Source organism: Rousettus aegyptiacus, unplaced genomic scaffold (genome assembly GCF_014176215.1).
Source record: "Rousettus aegyptiacus isolate mRouAeg1 unplaced genomic scaffold, mRouAeg1.p scaffold_m13_p_4, whole genome shotgun sequence".
Lineage (NCBI taxonomy): Eukaryota > Metazoa > Chordata > Mammalia > Chiroptera > Pteropodidae > Rousettus > Rousettus aegyptiacus.
In genome coordinates, this window is record NW_023416307.1 from 50,880,177 (window position 1) to 50,896,637 (window position 16,461).

Here is a 16,461-nt window from a genome sequence, read left to right on the forward strand (position 1 = left end):
TTCTGCTAAACATTAGTCATTTGCTTAGAACAAAGTGAAGTAAAATGAATAAGTACACTTGTATGTTCAAACCAGCATTCTCAGGTCCCTGTGCTACAGAAGGGAAGAAGAAACCTGTGCTTCCTCTTCTTCCTTTGTTCTCCCCTGCATGTGGGCATTCTGACTTACCTAAGTGTCCCCATTTTCTCCGTTTGAGTTGTAATCAGGGATATAATAATGATCACTTTTGAAATTGTATAATACAAAATTTAATATTATAAATGTTAATATCAGATTCTATGTCAAGGTATGTATTAAAGGCAAACAACTTCCTTTTCCGTGTAACTTTTAAAGTATTCACAGGTTAAATTATGAATGAAACATTGAATAATAAGGTGATTATTAAAAACTTCTGATAAGATTAGGCATATGGGTATTCTCTTTTTGTTATGCTTTCATTAAAGACGTTCCATTCAAAAAACTATAATGGGTGATAAAAACTTCTATTTAACTCCAATATCTTACATCCTTGAATTATATTTTATGTGTTAAAGAATATTTTCCTGTTATTAAATCCAATACTATTTTTAAATTTATTTAATTTCTTAATCCATGAATGGGAAGGTTTGGATGATCTCAGAGGCCCCTTATTGTCTGTAGATTCATTTTGTACGTATTAGTAAACTGGACTTGCTTACGAAGGGTTTGCCTTGAATTTTGGAGGACCACCAAATCTTTTAGTATACCTCGTTTCCAGGTAGTAAATTGCCCTGATTATTAGTCTTTCCTCCTCATTTGAACCTTCTTGATTTACTTGGCTTTCTCTGAAAACTTCTCTCCCCTCAGCCTGCCCCAAGTTTTGTCCTTGCTTTTTGACCTTTTCTTTTTTTGTTAATAAGAAGAATGAGAATCAAGAAAGAGGTCACTTCCCACAGGCCTCACAAGTCTGAGGCCTCACACAGCTGTAAGCCAGCATTCAGTTCTGTTCATTGTGTCCTGAATGTTTGCACTAGTCACCAGCCAGCCAATTTATTCTGCTATTTCTTGGTAAAATCAAACTCAGCACAAAGAGGATTCTTCGTAGTTTTGTCTTCCAGCATTTTGTTTTTGTTCATCATAGTAAAAATGTTATGCAATGTGTTTCTTTGAATATGATTGAGATGATCATTTGAATTCTGTACTCAAATCTGTATTTCTGATCCACTGACTTTGTTTTTCTGTTTTCCTTTCCTGCTCACACTCTGGACAGGACAATCTTTGTTCCCCTTCTGACATCCTTCAGCTAAACCTCAGCGTTAAAAGAACTGTTGAAACACTACTTTCTCTTGGGGCACAGTCAGAAGAATCCAGTTTTGTCTCTCTATCTGTCCAGCTTTTGGGTTTTGTGGCATTTTACTGTACTTTAATGTTAACTCTCTGTATGCTTTATTACTGGGTCTTCCCTGTCTAACAGAAAGATTGCATTCCAGTGATTTTCCACCTCATTCCTCTGCTTGGTAGAGGAGGTTTGTTTCTTGTTCAGAAATATTTACTTATGTGCTTTTTTCTTGGCCATCAAAGAGCTAACCAATAAAGTAGGTAAATCCTTTCCTCATGTGCCCAGATGAGCAGTCCATCACATTAGTAAGCATTTATGATTGCTAACAAAGAATAAATGACCAGCATTTTTTCCCCCAGTCATTTATCCATTCACCTGGTCTGTGGTCATGTTTCTCTTATAAGTGCTGAACCATTTCTGCCATTACGGTCCTGAGCCTGTTCTTAGAATATGACTAAGAACTTTATTTTCAAATGACATAATAAAATTCCAATTTGGCCATTTTCCCATGCCCGAACACAACTTAAGTATTGAAATTGTGAGTTGCTGAACCTTTTCAACAGCTGCTCTTAAGGAAAATAGTTGTAACCCTTTCTGGGTTGTGGGGCACTTGATCACTAAGATCTCTGCATTAACCTGTGCCCTGAAATCTCCCTATAGTAGTAGGCACAAGCCCACATCAACATTTGCTGTCTGCGCATCTGGAAGACACTAGTCCTTAAGCCTTAATTTGATCAGAATGTTCAGTCCAAAGATCATGTAGTTTCCCTAGATTGCTATTCTTAGCCCAGTGTGTACATTTAAAATAGTACACCAAAGCGAGTGATTTGAAGCTGACCTTTCAGAGGTAGGCACATGTCCCCTATTTACTGTGTTATCTTTAACTGAGCTTCACTCCTAGAATCTTGTTGAGAATTTAAAATGTGGAATATAGGTAACTCTCAAAATATTTGAACCGCCTTAGTCGGTGAACTTGTATTTTATAGGCCGTTGAGGAAATTATATCTGAACAGTAGCAGGTTAAGTATTAGGCAGCGGTCTCAGTTGTGTACCCAAGGCAATAATTTTGTCTCTTTCAAGATACTTAGTGTTAGCTGCTAGCCTTAATGTTTGAAACTACTTTATACTTGCTTTCAGATTCTAGTTCTCAAATAGTATTTCTGAACATTCAAGAATCTCCTGAACTCTGTTAACAAAATTGGACAACTGAACTCAAGTATAAAGGGAGATCGCAAGGAAAATAACATTCTGTTGTAGAAGTCAGCTTGAAGATCTGATGCTTCAGTTTTCTTCCACATTAAATGGGACATTTATTTACCACATTAAATATTGTGTACTGTTAATGCCAAAACATTGAACACTATGTTGAAAATTTCAGTTTTATATAGTAGTGGTGCCTTCAAGAGTTAGGGGGTTGTTTTTAAGATGTTTCTAAGTCAGAGATCATTCAGTTTTGTGGAGTTTTGTCCTTTTTAAAAAACACCTGCTAGAAAATACATTGTCTTGTGTGTGGTTTTGAGAGGGGGTAATTGTGCACTTTTTCAGAGCACACAGTGTTCCCTCTAAGCCAGCTGAAAGGTAACTGTGCATCTGGAAAGCATAGCTTCTGAGGGCATGTCTAAACCACAGGCCACAGAGGCCACAAGGCACTACTGAGAAAAGATCAGGGAATTGGGCTTGGAAAAAATCTCTCTCCCAAGAGCAAAACACCCTGCAAGTATAGTTTACTTATACTTGCAATTGTACTCAAAGTATTTATACAAAGTATTGGGCTTGGAAAAAATCTCTCTCCCAAGAGCAAAACAGCCTCAAAGTATTTATACAAAGTAGGTAGTTTTATAAGAACAAAAGATTGCAGTTACCTCATTTTATCAGATAAGTATTAAATTTAAAAAGTAAGGACAATTACCGGTAACTCTTCAAAATAAATATTTGGATATATTTTTTTATTGCTCTTGTTTTTGTAAAACTTCCTAGTAATATAGTACATGCCAGTGAAAAGCTGAGAAAAATTTATCTTCTTTAATAAAGATAGTCCCTTTTGAAACAGAACCAGAATTCCACTTTTTGTCCTTTGTAAGAGCAGTCTCTTTTCTTTCCAAATATTTAGTCTTAAAAGAAAAACCAGTGATAGGTTTCATTCTTAAGATATGCCTTTTTCTAATAAGAAAAGGTTAACCAACTTAATGAGGCAAACAAGATCGGAGTATTTAACTTCCTTAAGCAAACATGTAAACAGTTTTCAAATATATGGTAATTAAGATGTTCTTGACTAAGCTCACATCAGTTCTCTAGCATAATTTAATTCATTAAATACCAGGATATGAAACACTTTTTTCAAATATAGCTTTTTTTTTTTTTTTTTTTTTTTTTTTCCGATTCTCTAATGCAGATGTTTAGTACAACCTGGGCCTTCTATAAATAACCCAAGGTAGGGGGAAGTTTCTCAAATATGTCTAAATCTCAGGGATATACTTCAGTTTCTCAAATATGTCTAAATCTCAGGGATATACTTCAGTTTCTTCCTATTATCCCTGTCTAGTATGACAGCCCTGATTTTCAGAGTCAGGATTATAATGCAGTGTGAGTGATGGCATGAAACAGTCTTGCATTCCTACAGTATGTAATTTCCAAAGTGCTTTCTCCTGCAATATTAAATCTTTCAGACTTGAGCTATCTGGTATACCTTGTAATTGTTTTTCTAATTAAACCTGCCTCATTTGACTGCTCTGCATTGCTCTTGTATTTATCAGGGATATTGCTTACACTCCATAGTATTCTGTTTATCCTCTGTTGTGTGTGTAAGTGTATGTAACTTGTCCATTTTCCAGTTTTCAAAGTGATCTGTATGTACTTTTAGCTGTATTAATAAAGTAGCAGTGAGTGTCAATTACCATCTCTGTGTAGCTAATATTAAGAGAGGTAGGTTTCATATCTCAGTAGGTTATTAGGAGGGAGAGAAGAGATGCTTATTTTTTTCTTTTCAGTTCCGTGATGTTCATCCTGTTTTCTTTTGTGTTTGTTTTTATGTCACGTTGTCCCATTTCAGGAGCAATTATGTTTGCCTCTCCACATTTTAGAAGAGAAAGGTTTGAGCCAGGTTGCAGTGACGGTCCAGGCTCTCCTGGAACTTGCCCCACCCAAGCAACAGCAGCACCAGTTATCTGCTGTTTAAGGACTCCCAGCACCTTGGGCACTGACCTAGCCAAAACGGAACAGGACAACGTGACTGCTGCTGCCAGCCATCTGCTTAAACACAGCTCTTACGTGTTCTTAAAAGGGACTGTTTCCATGATTCCTAACAGGAATATTTTGCTTCATTTCTCCATTTTAGGGGAGGTTATATCCATTTCCATCGAATTGTTGGTGAAGATAGATTGGTTTTCACAAATGAAACTTAGTTCTGTCACTGAGAACCCAATACTAAAGCCTAAATTGGCTGTGCTTTCCTAGAGAAAAGGCTTTTTTCACGTCCCAAAAAGAAATCTTCTCAGAAGGATATTTTGTTCTCTTGAAGGCACAGACATGCTATATTATCTTCACCTGTTTCCAAGACCTCTAAGAGTCCACTGGTTTCTAACTTGGTTGTTCATTAGAATCTCCTGGAGCATTTGTTAAAATACAGATTCTCGTTCAGTAGTTCTACAGTGAGGCCTAGGTATCTGAATTTTCAACACACATTCCAGGTATTTCATGTAGTGGACACCACTGTTCCAAGCTAGATATTTGTATGATTTGAGAAGTAACAACTCCACTGTATTTTTCAACCACATTTAAAATCAAAGGCTACATTATGACCACTTGGACTATTACGTCCAAGGCAAAAATAACATAAAAGTGGGTTTTTAGACAAAAAATCTTTTGTCCAAGACAAAGCAAAACTAATGTAGAAGGCCTAGATTTTGCATTGTACTAAAACAGTAAAAGATACAGTTGTATCTAAAGCCAGTGTCTTGGGCCTCCCCCAGCTCTGGTCTGCCACTACTTAGAAGGTAGCTGTGTCATCCTGCTTGTTATCTCAAGATTATAAACGTGCACTCTACACCCAGGCTGCAGGTCCTTGGGCTGATCATGTGTGCTCCCCTCCCTCCATGCAGCCCCCAGGATTTCTGGACCTGTGAACACCTTCCAGTCACGGCACATATACTTCAGCTCCCCAGCTAATGGAAGATTATGAAAACAAAGCAAAAAAGATTAAAGGAAAAGCCAAGATTCTTATTTTTTTTTCAGGTTTTATATTTCTGCCAGTTTCCGTGGCTGAATGAAAGCACCTGTGGCTTCTTAAAAACAGCTTGCTGTCTTTTCATCTAGCTCCACCACTAGAGCCTTATTTGCTCAATTGTGGGTGGCATAAAAGGGTCCAAGGGCTTGGGGGCAACACAAAGCCAGGAACCTTTATTCAGATTAAGCCACTGGGGTCTGTCTTCTGTTATTTTGAACCCTTTTTAGTTGTCAGTGACATCTTTTGGTATTCACTGCCTTTATAAACCCAGTAAATAGCATAAGTGAAGATAGTAGTTCTCTAGGTTTTTTTCTTCTATTTACTGTTCTGGGTTTTCTTTATCAACACATGCATTTGAGCATAATGTTCTTGCTCTAATCACGTAATGCAGCATGTAAAAGCAACTTCGGATAAAATCATGTTGAGTAGCTGGTCAAAATAATGTTTTGTTCTCACAAGGAAACAGATTCAGCAGAACATTGGACTTTGTCTAAGTTGAAAATTATATAACATAAAACATCTAAGCTTAAAACTCAGTCCTTCAGGGTCCTCACAGAACAAAAGTAAAATATCTTTTAAGTGCTTAAAACCAGATCCACTATATTTTCTGTTCCAAACACACCCACCAGTCATTTGACTAGTTTAGAATTTAGCGTGTATATTTTTAAGCTATAGGTATTTTTCCCTCCTGTCCACATTAAACCTCTAAACAATTTCCAAATTATAGAGAGCCATTTGAATGAAACTCAGAAAAGGACACAACTGTTTGTCACATATCATGCAAAAGACATAAATATGTAACATTTAGAAGTAATTTTCCCATAGAATAAATGGAAATTTCAACTTGTTTCAAATTTTACACATCACGTGAAACCTTGTTAATGTATTTTTATCAAACTAATTCAAATTTATATTTCAGTTATCAGAAAAAATTGTGTAGTTTTGGTTGGTGATGAAAGAATATCAAATATGTTGAATTTTTCTGTGTCAAGATGCAAAACAAATCATGATGTTTTTGTTGGACATTTTTGTATTCAGTTTTTTGTATGTACCTTTTTTTAACTGAAAATTAAACATTTAGCCTTGCTAGACTCCAGTGTAAGATGAAGATGACTTCGTAACAGTTCCACCTGACCATTTATTTGTGAATTTTCTACTAAGCAGCAACCTCCCCAGTGCTGAAGTGTGAAGGAAGAAAAGGCTGTGTGTGCCCACCCACCAGACCCCTGCCAGCTACAGAGATTTTAAGTTATCAGATTTCCAGGCTTTCAAACTCATACACACTTAGCACTCCAAACCATTTTTCTCTGGAAACAACTCATGGAAGGAGAGGACCTTAGTATTTGGCTGGAACAGAGTAAGAGGCTTATTAGTTGGTCACTTTCTTTAACAGCTTTTTAAAATACATCCTTGCAGCTTAAACAAGGAGTCTGATTTCTCTTAATTGCTGCAGCTCAGTGGTGCTTAATGATGAATGGCTGTGTTGATGAGTGATGAATTTTTTAAAACTAAGCACTTAAATGGTTTAGAAATGAAGGAAAAACATGGATATTTGGAAGCCTTTTTATATACGTATTGCAGTGAGATGGTTTACAGCATATTTCATTTTCTGAAAATGTAAACATGTAATTAGTAAAAGATTTTGTAAAACATTGTCCTATATTTGTATGTCTGTAAATATAATGCATAAGTTCTAAGTATAAATATGTCAATATCATGTTATTTCTAATTGCCTGTATGCCACCTTACATATTGACATTAAAATAAAAGCACTAAATAGCATGAAATAAAGGCTGATTTGAAAATGTTCATACCTAAAACATGGTTTTCTTGGCAAAAAATGTAAAGGTATCTAATTCCTTAAAGGAACATCAGTAGAAGCTGGGTCCTCATGATAGGCCCTTGAGATCAAAATGTACTTTTTAAAGGAAGTATAGGTATCAGTATTGCCCTATATTTGGAGTTAGATATAAAGCTTAACCCATGAAACATGTGTGACACATTTGGGCAGTTTTTCTTTCAGAATTTGCCAGCTTTAGCATCCCAAGACATTCTATTCTGATTAAACAAAGCAAGAATGACCCAGAGGGCTCATTCTTTTTAGGGGAAGAGGAAGAATGACAATCAGCTTCATGTGCCAGGCATAGGTTAGGTATTATCGCATGCCTTTTCTCTTTGTGTTTTATACTCCCATAAGGTGAGAATTGTTGAGTGAGTAAGCAATCAAAAGTATCTCCAAACTAATCTTCCTGTGGACCTGTGTCCCACATCTTTATTATGTGTGGGTTAGCCTAACGTCTCATTTCTGTCTTTATAATTTATTTCCCTACTTATTCCCCAGAAAAGGAACTGAAGCAGTTTATAATAAGATATGTATTCTATCACCCCCAATAAAAACCAAAGTGATGAAAAGGCAAAAAGCAACCTTTATTAAAACTTCACTGTGTACATGTTATATGAGACACTTTATAAACATTATCTTGTGATTCCTACTGAACACTTGTGCTCAGAAGAGTCCATTATAGACTAATTAAATAATGAGAATCAGACATTACAGATATTACTGGTTTTAATGCATCACTGTGAACCCATGAAATTTTTTCTGACAGAAAATTTATCAAAAGGCGTCTTTACAAGGCTCTTAAAAATGCTTCTTCCCAGTAAAATTTTTTCAAATTATGAAGGAGCCCTAAATGAATAGTATAATCCTAATTCAGGGTTTGAAAACGAATATAGCAAGCAAAATGAAATAACCAGGCCACTCCTGAGAATGTCCAAATAAGAAACAACCTGTAGAAGAGATGAGATAATGGTGGAAGATGTTTCTTACTCCCTTCAAGTCCTCATCTCCAGAATACCATAGGAAAAGGCAGAAGATACCTGGTCACTATTTCTTGCCTCTCCGCTTGTCCTTGTCTTTGCCTTTACCTTTTGAATCCTTGCTATCATCTACGTCCTTCTTAGGCATTCTGAAACTACCAATTTCTTTCCGTACCACAGTGCCTCGCCACCAGGCCTGGAGCTGGAAGAGAAAGTACAATTTATAGTATGCCTGACAAGCTGCATTCTTTCTACATAAGGGGTTGGATTTTGATTAAGTAACTTATGTCTGAAAAATGGTCTCTGAGACAGGAAAGTGACCAAGCGTGCTATCCCTGTAGCAATGCTCCCCTGTTGTGCAGGACCCAGGGCTCAAGCCACGGATTCTAAAGTTCTCAGGGAGTAAAAATAAAGAATCTGATTAGGCCAATCTTTCCTTTGCACTTAGAAACCTGTCTCCCTTATACTACTGCTCTTTATGAACATCCAACTTTCCCATATCTAACAATTTGAACCAAAAGGGATGTTAGCTATCTGCACCCCCGGCAAAAGCTAGCATTCAATCAAAACTGCAGGTAATCTATGTGACTTCAATAGGCTTTCTGGTGCATTTCATATCTTTAATGATTGATTAAAGGATCAATACTCTCAAAAAGGATTTAAATAGTTTCCTTAAGTATCTTAGTCATTAGAGCTGTTCGGAATACAATCTGGGCTACTTTAAAATTAGACTAAACCCTAAAGACTTCGGAGCAAATCTACCAGTGAAAACAAAAGTGGTCTTCAGCTCATTCTTATACTTGTTGCTCTCAATGGAAGAATCCTGACAAATAGAAAACACCATAGGAGCTCGATAAGATACTAACTGTACATCTGACTCCCAAAGGAATGCTCACATTTGGGTTCAGATACCTATCCCTGAATGTACTTTAAAGCTTTCTTAATCCACCCCTAATATACATCCCAAACTACAGTCTGCATACTATAGGGTCTCAGCAGATACTCCTCTCTCAGGGACAAGGGCAGTCCTCAAAACAGTTTCAGTCCAGCTATTGTTATTTTTGCTTAAAAACATTTCCCAGAATCTAATCTGCTAGTTTCAACGTCACTAATACAAGTTCATATAAAACTAAAATATCTCTACTTTTTTCTAAACTACCTATCCCCTTCTCCCACCTTTGAAAACGGCTCTTATTAGAAAGTAGATAGCCTAGGCTAACTTATAAATAGGGCTTTAAGAAGCATAATAGGATTTTAAGAACTCCTTCAAGAGCTGTTTTCGTTAGAAATAGTATTCTTAAATTTGACCTCTGGGCACAAGTTGTAGGTTTTGCTTCCACTACTAACCACCTCTTTTTCCCTGGATTAAGAGTTGGATCATGTCTTTTTATGTTAACAGTCTCCCTGTATCACGGACTGTGTTGGCAAATTCCAGTAATCACAAAGACCATGCTTCCTCACGTCTCCTTTTATGTGTTTGCTAATAAATGAGAGATACTTTGCATTACTCAGTGTTAGGCCAACTGTAAAATTGAAAGGGCCCCAAGAAGCCAATTATGGCTTTCTACCTTTATGATGCTCTTTAGTTCCAAGGTATCCTGTTCTAGCTTCTTCCTGTTCCTCTCCTTTTCTAAACGATCATCAATGATGACCTGTTCATACTCTCTTATCTGCAAAAGAAGATATTAATCATATGTTACAGGACTCTCTTGGCTAAGCTGTAACCTAGCCAGCCCTGCAATTTTAATAAAAAAATTTAAAATAAAACATGCCAAATCTAAAGATAAACCAAAGAAAAAAACTTACTGGATTCCTAGATTCCTATATTGTAAATATTCACATTTTAATGTTATAATTGTTCCTCCAATTTTTTCATTTTGAATAATTCAATTTTGCTTTAAAGTCTTTCATAAAAATGAAAAACTAATGATGTATGATTAATGACTTAAACTAATTTTTTAAAAAGCTGTGTACATATACAAATAGCCGTCTTAAAAAGAGAAATTTGGGAAGTTCTACATTCAATAATGAACCCATAATCAGAAGCAATTGGGACATCATAATTTGCTAATTGTCTTCAGCGGCCATAAAGTAGAAATAATAATAGTATCTATCTCAAGAGGTTGTGAGGCTTAAATAAGTTATATATATGAAATACTAGTAAAGTGCCTGGGACAGAGTAAGTGCTATCTAAGTGTTAGCTGTTGCTATTATTGTCCCAATCATCAATGTTATCATCATCTTCGTTGTCATCATCATCATCATTAAAAAGGAATCCCATTCATTTATAGGTAAACCTCTACTTCATGACCAAAAATACCATTACCCAGCTACTGTAGCTTAGCTACCACCACTCCTCAGGGCTCAAGCTTACTCTATTGAGACTGTTTTCTTACCGTCCTTGCAAGGTCTTGAAGGTGTGTTAAATCACTGGCCTTAGCCGATTTGAGAGCATTCAGTTCGTTCTGTTTCATTTCTGTGTCCTTATCGTACTTCTCCATCCAGAACTCTAGCTTCTCCTCAAGTTTCTATTTGGAAAGAACATTTAAACACTACTTGTACCAGATACAAAACAGTATATACTTATATGAAATCATTTATGTAAGATTGAAGAACAATCAAAACTTTTCTACAGTGACAGAAGTCAGAATTGTGTCTACTTATGAAGGGAGGATTGGTTTATTGAGTGGGAATGGGGTTATGAAGGAGACTTCTGGGATGTTGTAAATATGATCTATATCTCTGGGGGTTTACAGGAGCATATATACATAAATATTCATCAAACTATACTTAATATTTGTATACTTTATATTATAGCTCAATTTAAAAATGGGGAAGAGGACTTTCCAGGTGTCTGGATAACAGAAGTTACAGTAAGGAAAGGAATAAAGGGCAGGTAGAAAATTCTGAAGGATAAGGAATGGTATCAGACATCTCTTTGGTCGATAACACTAAATATGAGCTGAGAAGAGTGCAATGTCTTCAAAACTCTAAAAAAATAATAAATGTGAATCTAAGACTCTATACCTAGCCAAATTAGCATTTAAATGTGAAGGAAAGAAAGAATATACCTAGTCTTTCTGAAAGAGTAGCTCAAGAATGTACTTGAGCAAAATGAACTAAAAGATGTATATATAAGAAATGGAAGAGAAACCGGCAAAATGTATATTTAAGCTATATACTTTTTAATAATGAATCATAATCTGGAGCTAAAGCCCCAAATTAAGCAGTACAGTCTAGTGGAAAGAGGAAAAACAGTCTTCAAAGGCTGGCTGACTAGGTTCAACTCCCAACTATGGAACTCAAATAAGTTTACTTAAATTCTTTAAGCCTCACCTATAAAAATGGAAATATACAATGAATGATTTAACATGGGACATAGGAGAAGTGAAAGCTCTGCCTTAATAAAGGCAAGAATATAGAGATATTAAGTCCAGACTTAGAAAAAGAATGAAGTATAAATATATGTTAAAACTTTGAGGGTTACCACCACAAGAACAGAATATCTAACTTTCAAACTCCTACAATATTCACCTCAAGAACGATACAAATCAAGAGGAGCTGTTAGGTGGCACATAGACTTGGAATTGAAAAAAAAAATACGATTCACAATTATTCTGATTAAGGTTGGTGCGATGACATCTTTAACATCTAACTCTTTTTAATATTTTTTTTGACAAAGAGAGAACAAGCTCCATGCAGGCAAGAGGAGCAGGCTAAAATGAAGTAATATCAGTTTGCATTTATTGTGCTTCTGTTTACATTAATTTCTATTTATGGCAAATGATATTGGCTTTCCTTTTATAGTAATTATATAAAAATCTTAATTAACATAGTTGTTTAGGTGAGTAATTAGGTAAAAAATAGTAATAACACAGGTAATGTGCAGATATTACAAAACTATAAAATGGTATGCAAATAACTGGAGTTTGCACTAGAGAGCCAGAAATCAAGCAATAAAAATTCCCTCAATCCAACAAGAGTTAAGAAGGAAAGAAACAACTAGAAAGTTTGAAAAGCAGGAAACATAAAATAAGGTAATAAATTAAGTACAAATGAAAACTCAGTAAAAATAAATTGGGGTAGATTCCCTAGCAAAAGAAAGAGCCCCTCAGATTTATTTTTAATCTAGCTATGAACTTTTATAAAAACCTCCACCGAAACAACATAATCAAAGCAAAAAGAAAGGTTTGGCAATTCGTATCTGTCAAAATAGAATTCGAGCCAAAAATAATTAAATGAGATATATTTTATATTGATCAAAGACATGCCCTATTAAGAGATTATAGTTATGAACTTTTATATTCTTATAACATTTTGGAATATATACAACAAAAATTATTAGAAATATAAGAAGGTGAAAGATTCACTATCTTAGGAAACTATTACACTTCTCTGAAATTAATAGCTCAAGTAGACCAAAATAAATATCAATATGGAGAATTTGACAGATTATCAGACATTTATACAACTTTACACCTAACAGAAAATACACATTCTTTTCACATATCCAAGGAATAAGTCATATAACCTGAGCGTATATTAAACTCAAATACTAAAAAACTTCTACCTAGGAGAGGAAACCGTCAACAAAACAAAAAGGCTGTTGTGGAAAAATCCCAAACCAGTCCAATGAAACACCAAGCAGTAACTCAGAGAGAAAGAACTCAGATTTATTACACGCAGTCCCAGAGGAGCTAGTGCTCTGAAGATCTGGGCAGTGGGCTCAGTTGAAATATTGCTTATATATCAGAACTTTTACACAAGCTAAGTGGTCAGTTTGAACTCAAACCTTACATGTGAGGGGGGGTTGCTATGGAGATTACAAGAGTAACATTGGTAAGGCAGGAGTTGCTGACAGATACAAATTGTTACAGAAAGTGGGAGCTGCTAGGGGTACAAATAGTTCAAACAGTTACATTCGTTCAGCAAAAGGCAAGTAGGACAAGGTGCAAAAGAGCTCCGCAGTGAGCCCTCAGCATACAGCAAGCACATTTACAGAAGCAGAACAAACAAGCTGATAAGCTGTTAATGAAAATCCTGAAATTTCCTCTTTAAGGCAACCAACCAAATGATAGAAGATATTTGCAAATGCTACTTCCCATAAGGGGTTAAAGTCCAACATACATAAAGAACTCACACAACTCAACAACAACAACAACAAAAAAGACAATTCAAAAATAGACAGAAAACCTGAATAGACACTTCCAAGATGGCCAACAGATACGTGAAAAAATGTTGAACATCTCTAATTATTAGGGAAACGCAAATCAAAACCACTATGATTTTTTGTTGTTGTGTCCCAGAGGCAGTCGGCTGCTTCAGGATGAAGCTGAACATCTCTTTCCCAGCCACCAGCTGCCAGAAGCTCATTAAAATAGACAATAAACGCAAACTTTGTATCTTTTATGAGAAGCATACGGCTACAGAAGTTGCTGCTGATGCTTTGGGTGAATAATAGAAGGGTTATGTGGTTGGACCCAGTGGTGGAAACGACAATCAAGATTTCCCCCATGAAGCAGTGTGTCTTGACCAATGGTCATGTCCGTCTGCTACTGAGTAACGGGGGTATTCCTGTTACAGACCTAGGAGGACTGGAAGAAGAAAGCGCACATCTGTTCAGGGTTGCACTGTGGCTGCCAATCTGAGTGTTCTCACCTTGGTCATTGTGAAAAAGGGGGAGAAAGATATTCCTGGCCTCACTAATACGACTGTGCCTCATCACCTAGGGCCAAAAAGAGCTAGCAAAATCCACAAACTTCTTTTTTCTTTTTCAATATCTCTAAAGAAGATGATGTCCGCCAATATATTGTGAGAAAGCCCCTAAACAGAGAAGGTAAACCTGGGGCGAAAGCACCCAATATTCAGCATCTTGTTACTCCTCGTATCCTGCAACATGAACATCGGTGTATTGCTCTGAAGAAACAGTATACTAAGAAAAATAAGGAAGAGGTGCAGAATATGCTAAACTTTTGGCTAAGAGAATGAAGGAGGCCAAAGAGAAACACCAGGAACAGATTGCCAAGAGACAGAGACTTTCCTCTCTGAGAGCTTCTACCCCTAAGTCTGAATCCAGTCAAAAATGAAATTTTGTAAGAGTAACAAATAAGATCAAACATAAATTAAAAAAAAAAAAAACCACTGAGATATCACTCGAACATTAAAAAAAAAAAAAAAACCCACTATGAGATATCACCTCACTCCCATTAGAATGGCTATTATCAATGAGACAAGAAATAACAAGTGTCGAAAAGGATGTGGAGGAAAGGGAACCCTCATACGCTACTATGGGAGTGTAAATTGGTACAGTCATTATGGAAATCAATATGGACACTCCTCAAAAAATTAAGAACAGAGCTACCATATGACCCAACAATCCCTTTCTTGGTTATCTACTTGAAAAATTCAAAAACATTTATTCATAAATATATATGTACCCCTGTTTATTGTAGCATTATTTACAATAGCCAAGACATGGAAACAACCCAAGTGTCCTTCCACTGATGACTGGAAAAAGATGTGATAATATACACAATGGAATACTACTCAGCCATAGAAAAGATGAAATAATGCCATTTGTGACAACATGGATGAATCTTGAGAATATAATTTTATTTCAGTTATTGTATTATTCATTTCTGTTTTTTTTTTTAATGGTTTCTATGTCCTTTTTTTTATACTTACTCTCTCTCCGTTGAAGTTCTACTGAGAGCATCCATTCAGCCCCCAAGTCCATTGAACATCCTTAAAACCAGTGTTTCGAACTCTGTATCTGATAGGTTGCTTGTCTCCATTTTATTTAGTTTTCTCTCCTGGAGTTTTCTCCTATTGTTTTATTTGCATCATGTTTCTTTGTTTTCTCATTTTAGTTCCCTTTCTGTGTTTGTTTTTATATATTAGGTAAGTTTGTTACATCTACCAGTCTTGGTCATGTGACCTTATATGTTGTGGCGCTTTCAAATCTAAAACCCAAGGAGCGAATTGAGATAAATTATGAGCCTTTATTAGCCGGCCAGCGACTGACTCTCGACCACCATGCAGGGTCAGAGAGTCAGCCTCGAGCTTCTGGAGGAGACGGCTTATGCAGCCTAAAACTATGTCCTGGTGGCCTTGATCAAGCAAGCAGATTACAAAAAGCAGAAGATGGCTGTTAGCTTTTAGCACAAAGATATATTGTTTCAGGGGGACTTTTAAATCTTGTAGCAAACGGGGCCTGGTAGATAGTTTTGTTATCTGCACACGGAGGCAATGTTGTTTTTTCTCTTGGGAGCTGACTTCTGAAGATATCACTCCTTGTCTTGTCCTTGGGACTAGTTTACTGGAGAATTTTCTGCTTTTACATATGTAGTAGGTGCCCTGTGTGGCCCAGTGGCACATTCTCTCTCATCGCTTGCATTGGGAGCTCTGGGAGTGTGTTTTGTGTGTTGTGTGTGTTCTCCCGTTGTAGTTAAGCTTTGATTGCTGTTAGCATGTCAGTGAATGGGATTGACTCTTGGGGTGACGGGCTGTGAGGATTGGCCATGCCCATAGGGTATGAGCTGCTGTGTACGGGCTGACCCCATAAAGTGGAATTAACCCTAGTAGGCTCGTGTACCTGTTGAGACCACACTAGACCACTTGTGGGGCTAGTCAGGTGGTGCTCTGATGTGGTCTGATGCCATCCTCCTGGTGTGCAGTTTTGTGGCCCCTTAGGAATACAGGGTCAGCTGCTGCCTTTGATTGCTCGGGGAAACCTGGTAGGAGAGCTACAAAGCGATCCACCAGTGGTCACTACCCGTGCTAAATCTGGAGGCCAGTAGGAGAGACCATGCTGCAAATTGTGGCCAGTTGCGCCAAGCCTGGGGCGGCTTAGCCAAAGGTCCAGGGCACCCGAAGTCCTGAGGCTGCCTGCCAGCTGTCTGTAAGTCTTCACAGCTGAACGGGTCTTTGGGTGGTAACTTGAGTTGGGTGGAGCAGGGATCCAGGAAGTCACCAGGGTAAAGCGAGTTGACTAATGCAGATTTAGGTTTGGTGCCAGTGCTGAGCCTGTGGCCACCTGCAAGAGTCTCAGATCTCTACTATATACTTGAAACTAATAAAAAATAAAATAATAAAATAAAATAAAATAAAATAAAATAAAATA

General features: G+C 36.7%; 2 protein-coding genes and 1 pseudogene across 15 annotated transcripts in view; 2 read left to right on the top strand and 1 right to left on the bottom strand.

The window, feature by feature from the left end:
- The window catches only part of LRCH3 (leucine rich repeats and calponin homology domain containing 3), a 98,302-nt gene extending 90,974 nt beyond the window's left edge, over positions 1 to 7,328 (top strand). For 7 of the 12 annotated variants that reach the window (XM_016135207.2, XM_016135209.2, XM_016135212.2 and 4 more), the window contains one exon: positions 1,229 to 3,674. In XM_016135207.2, coding sequence (XP_015990693.2) covers positions 1,229 to 1,429 — 201 coding nt within the window. In that variant the 3' untranslated portion in view covers positions 1,430 to 3,674. Of the gene's footprint in view, positions 1 to 1,228; positions 3,676 to 4,346 lie in introns of those variants that run through there. The other 5 variants (XM_016135211.2, XM_036219989.1, XM_016135215.2 and 2 more) reach the window with 4 other exon arrangements.
- Positions 7,329 to 7,925: 597 nt separating this feature from the next.
- IQCG (IQ motif containing G) overlaps positions 7,926 to 16,461 on the bottom strand; it is a 43,862-nt gene continuing 35,326 nt past the window's right edge. For all 3 annotated transcript variants that reach the window (XM_016135216.2, XM_016135218.2, XM_016135217.2), the window contains exons 9-11: positions 10,736 to 10,867; positions 9,908 to 10,009; positions 7,926 to 8,541 (exon numbers count right to left, since the gene is read on the bottom strand). In XM_016135216.2, the coding sequence (XP_015990702.2) occupies positions 8,407 to 8,541; positions 9,908 to 10,009; positions 10,736 to 10,867 (369 nt within the window). In that variant the 3' untranslated portion in view covers positions 7,926 to 8,406. The remainder of the gene's footprint in view (positions 8,542 to 9,907; positions 10,010 to 10,735; positions 10,868 to 16,461) is intronic.
- On the top strand, positions 13,562 to 14,452 carry LOC118601791 (annotated as a pseudogene).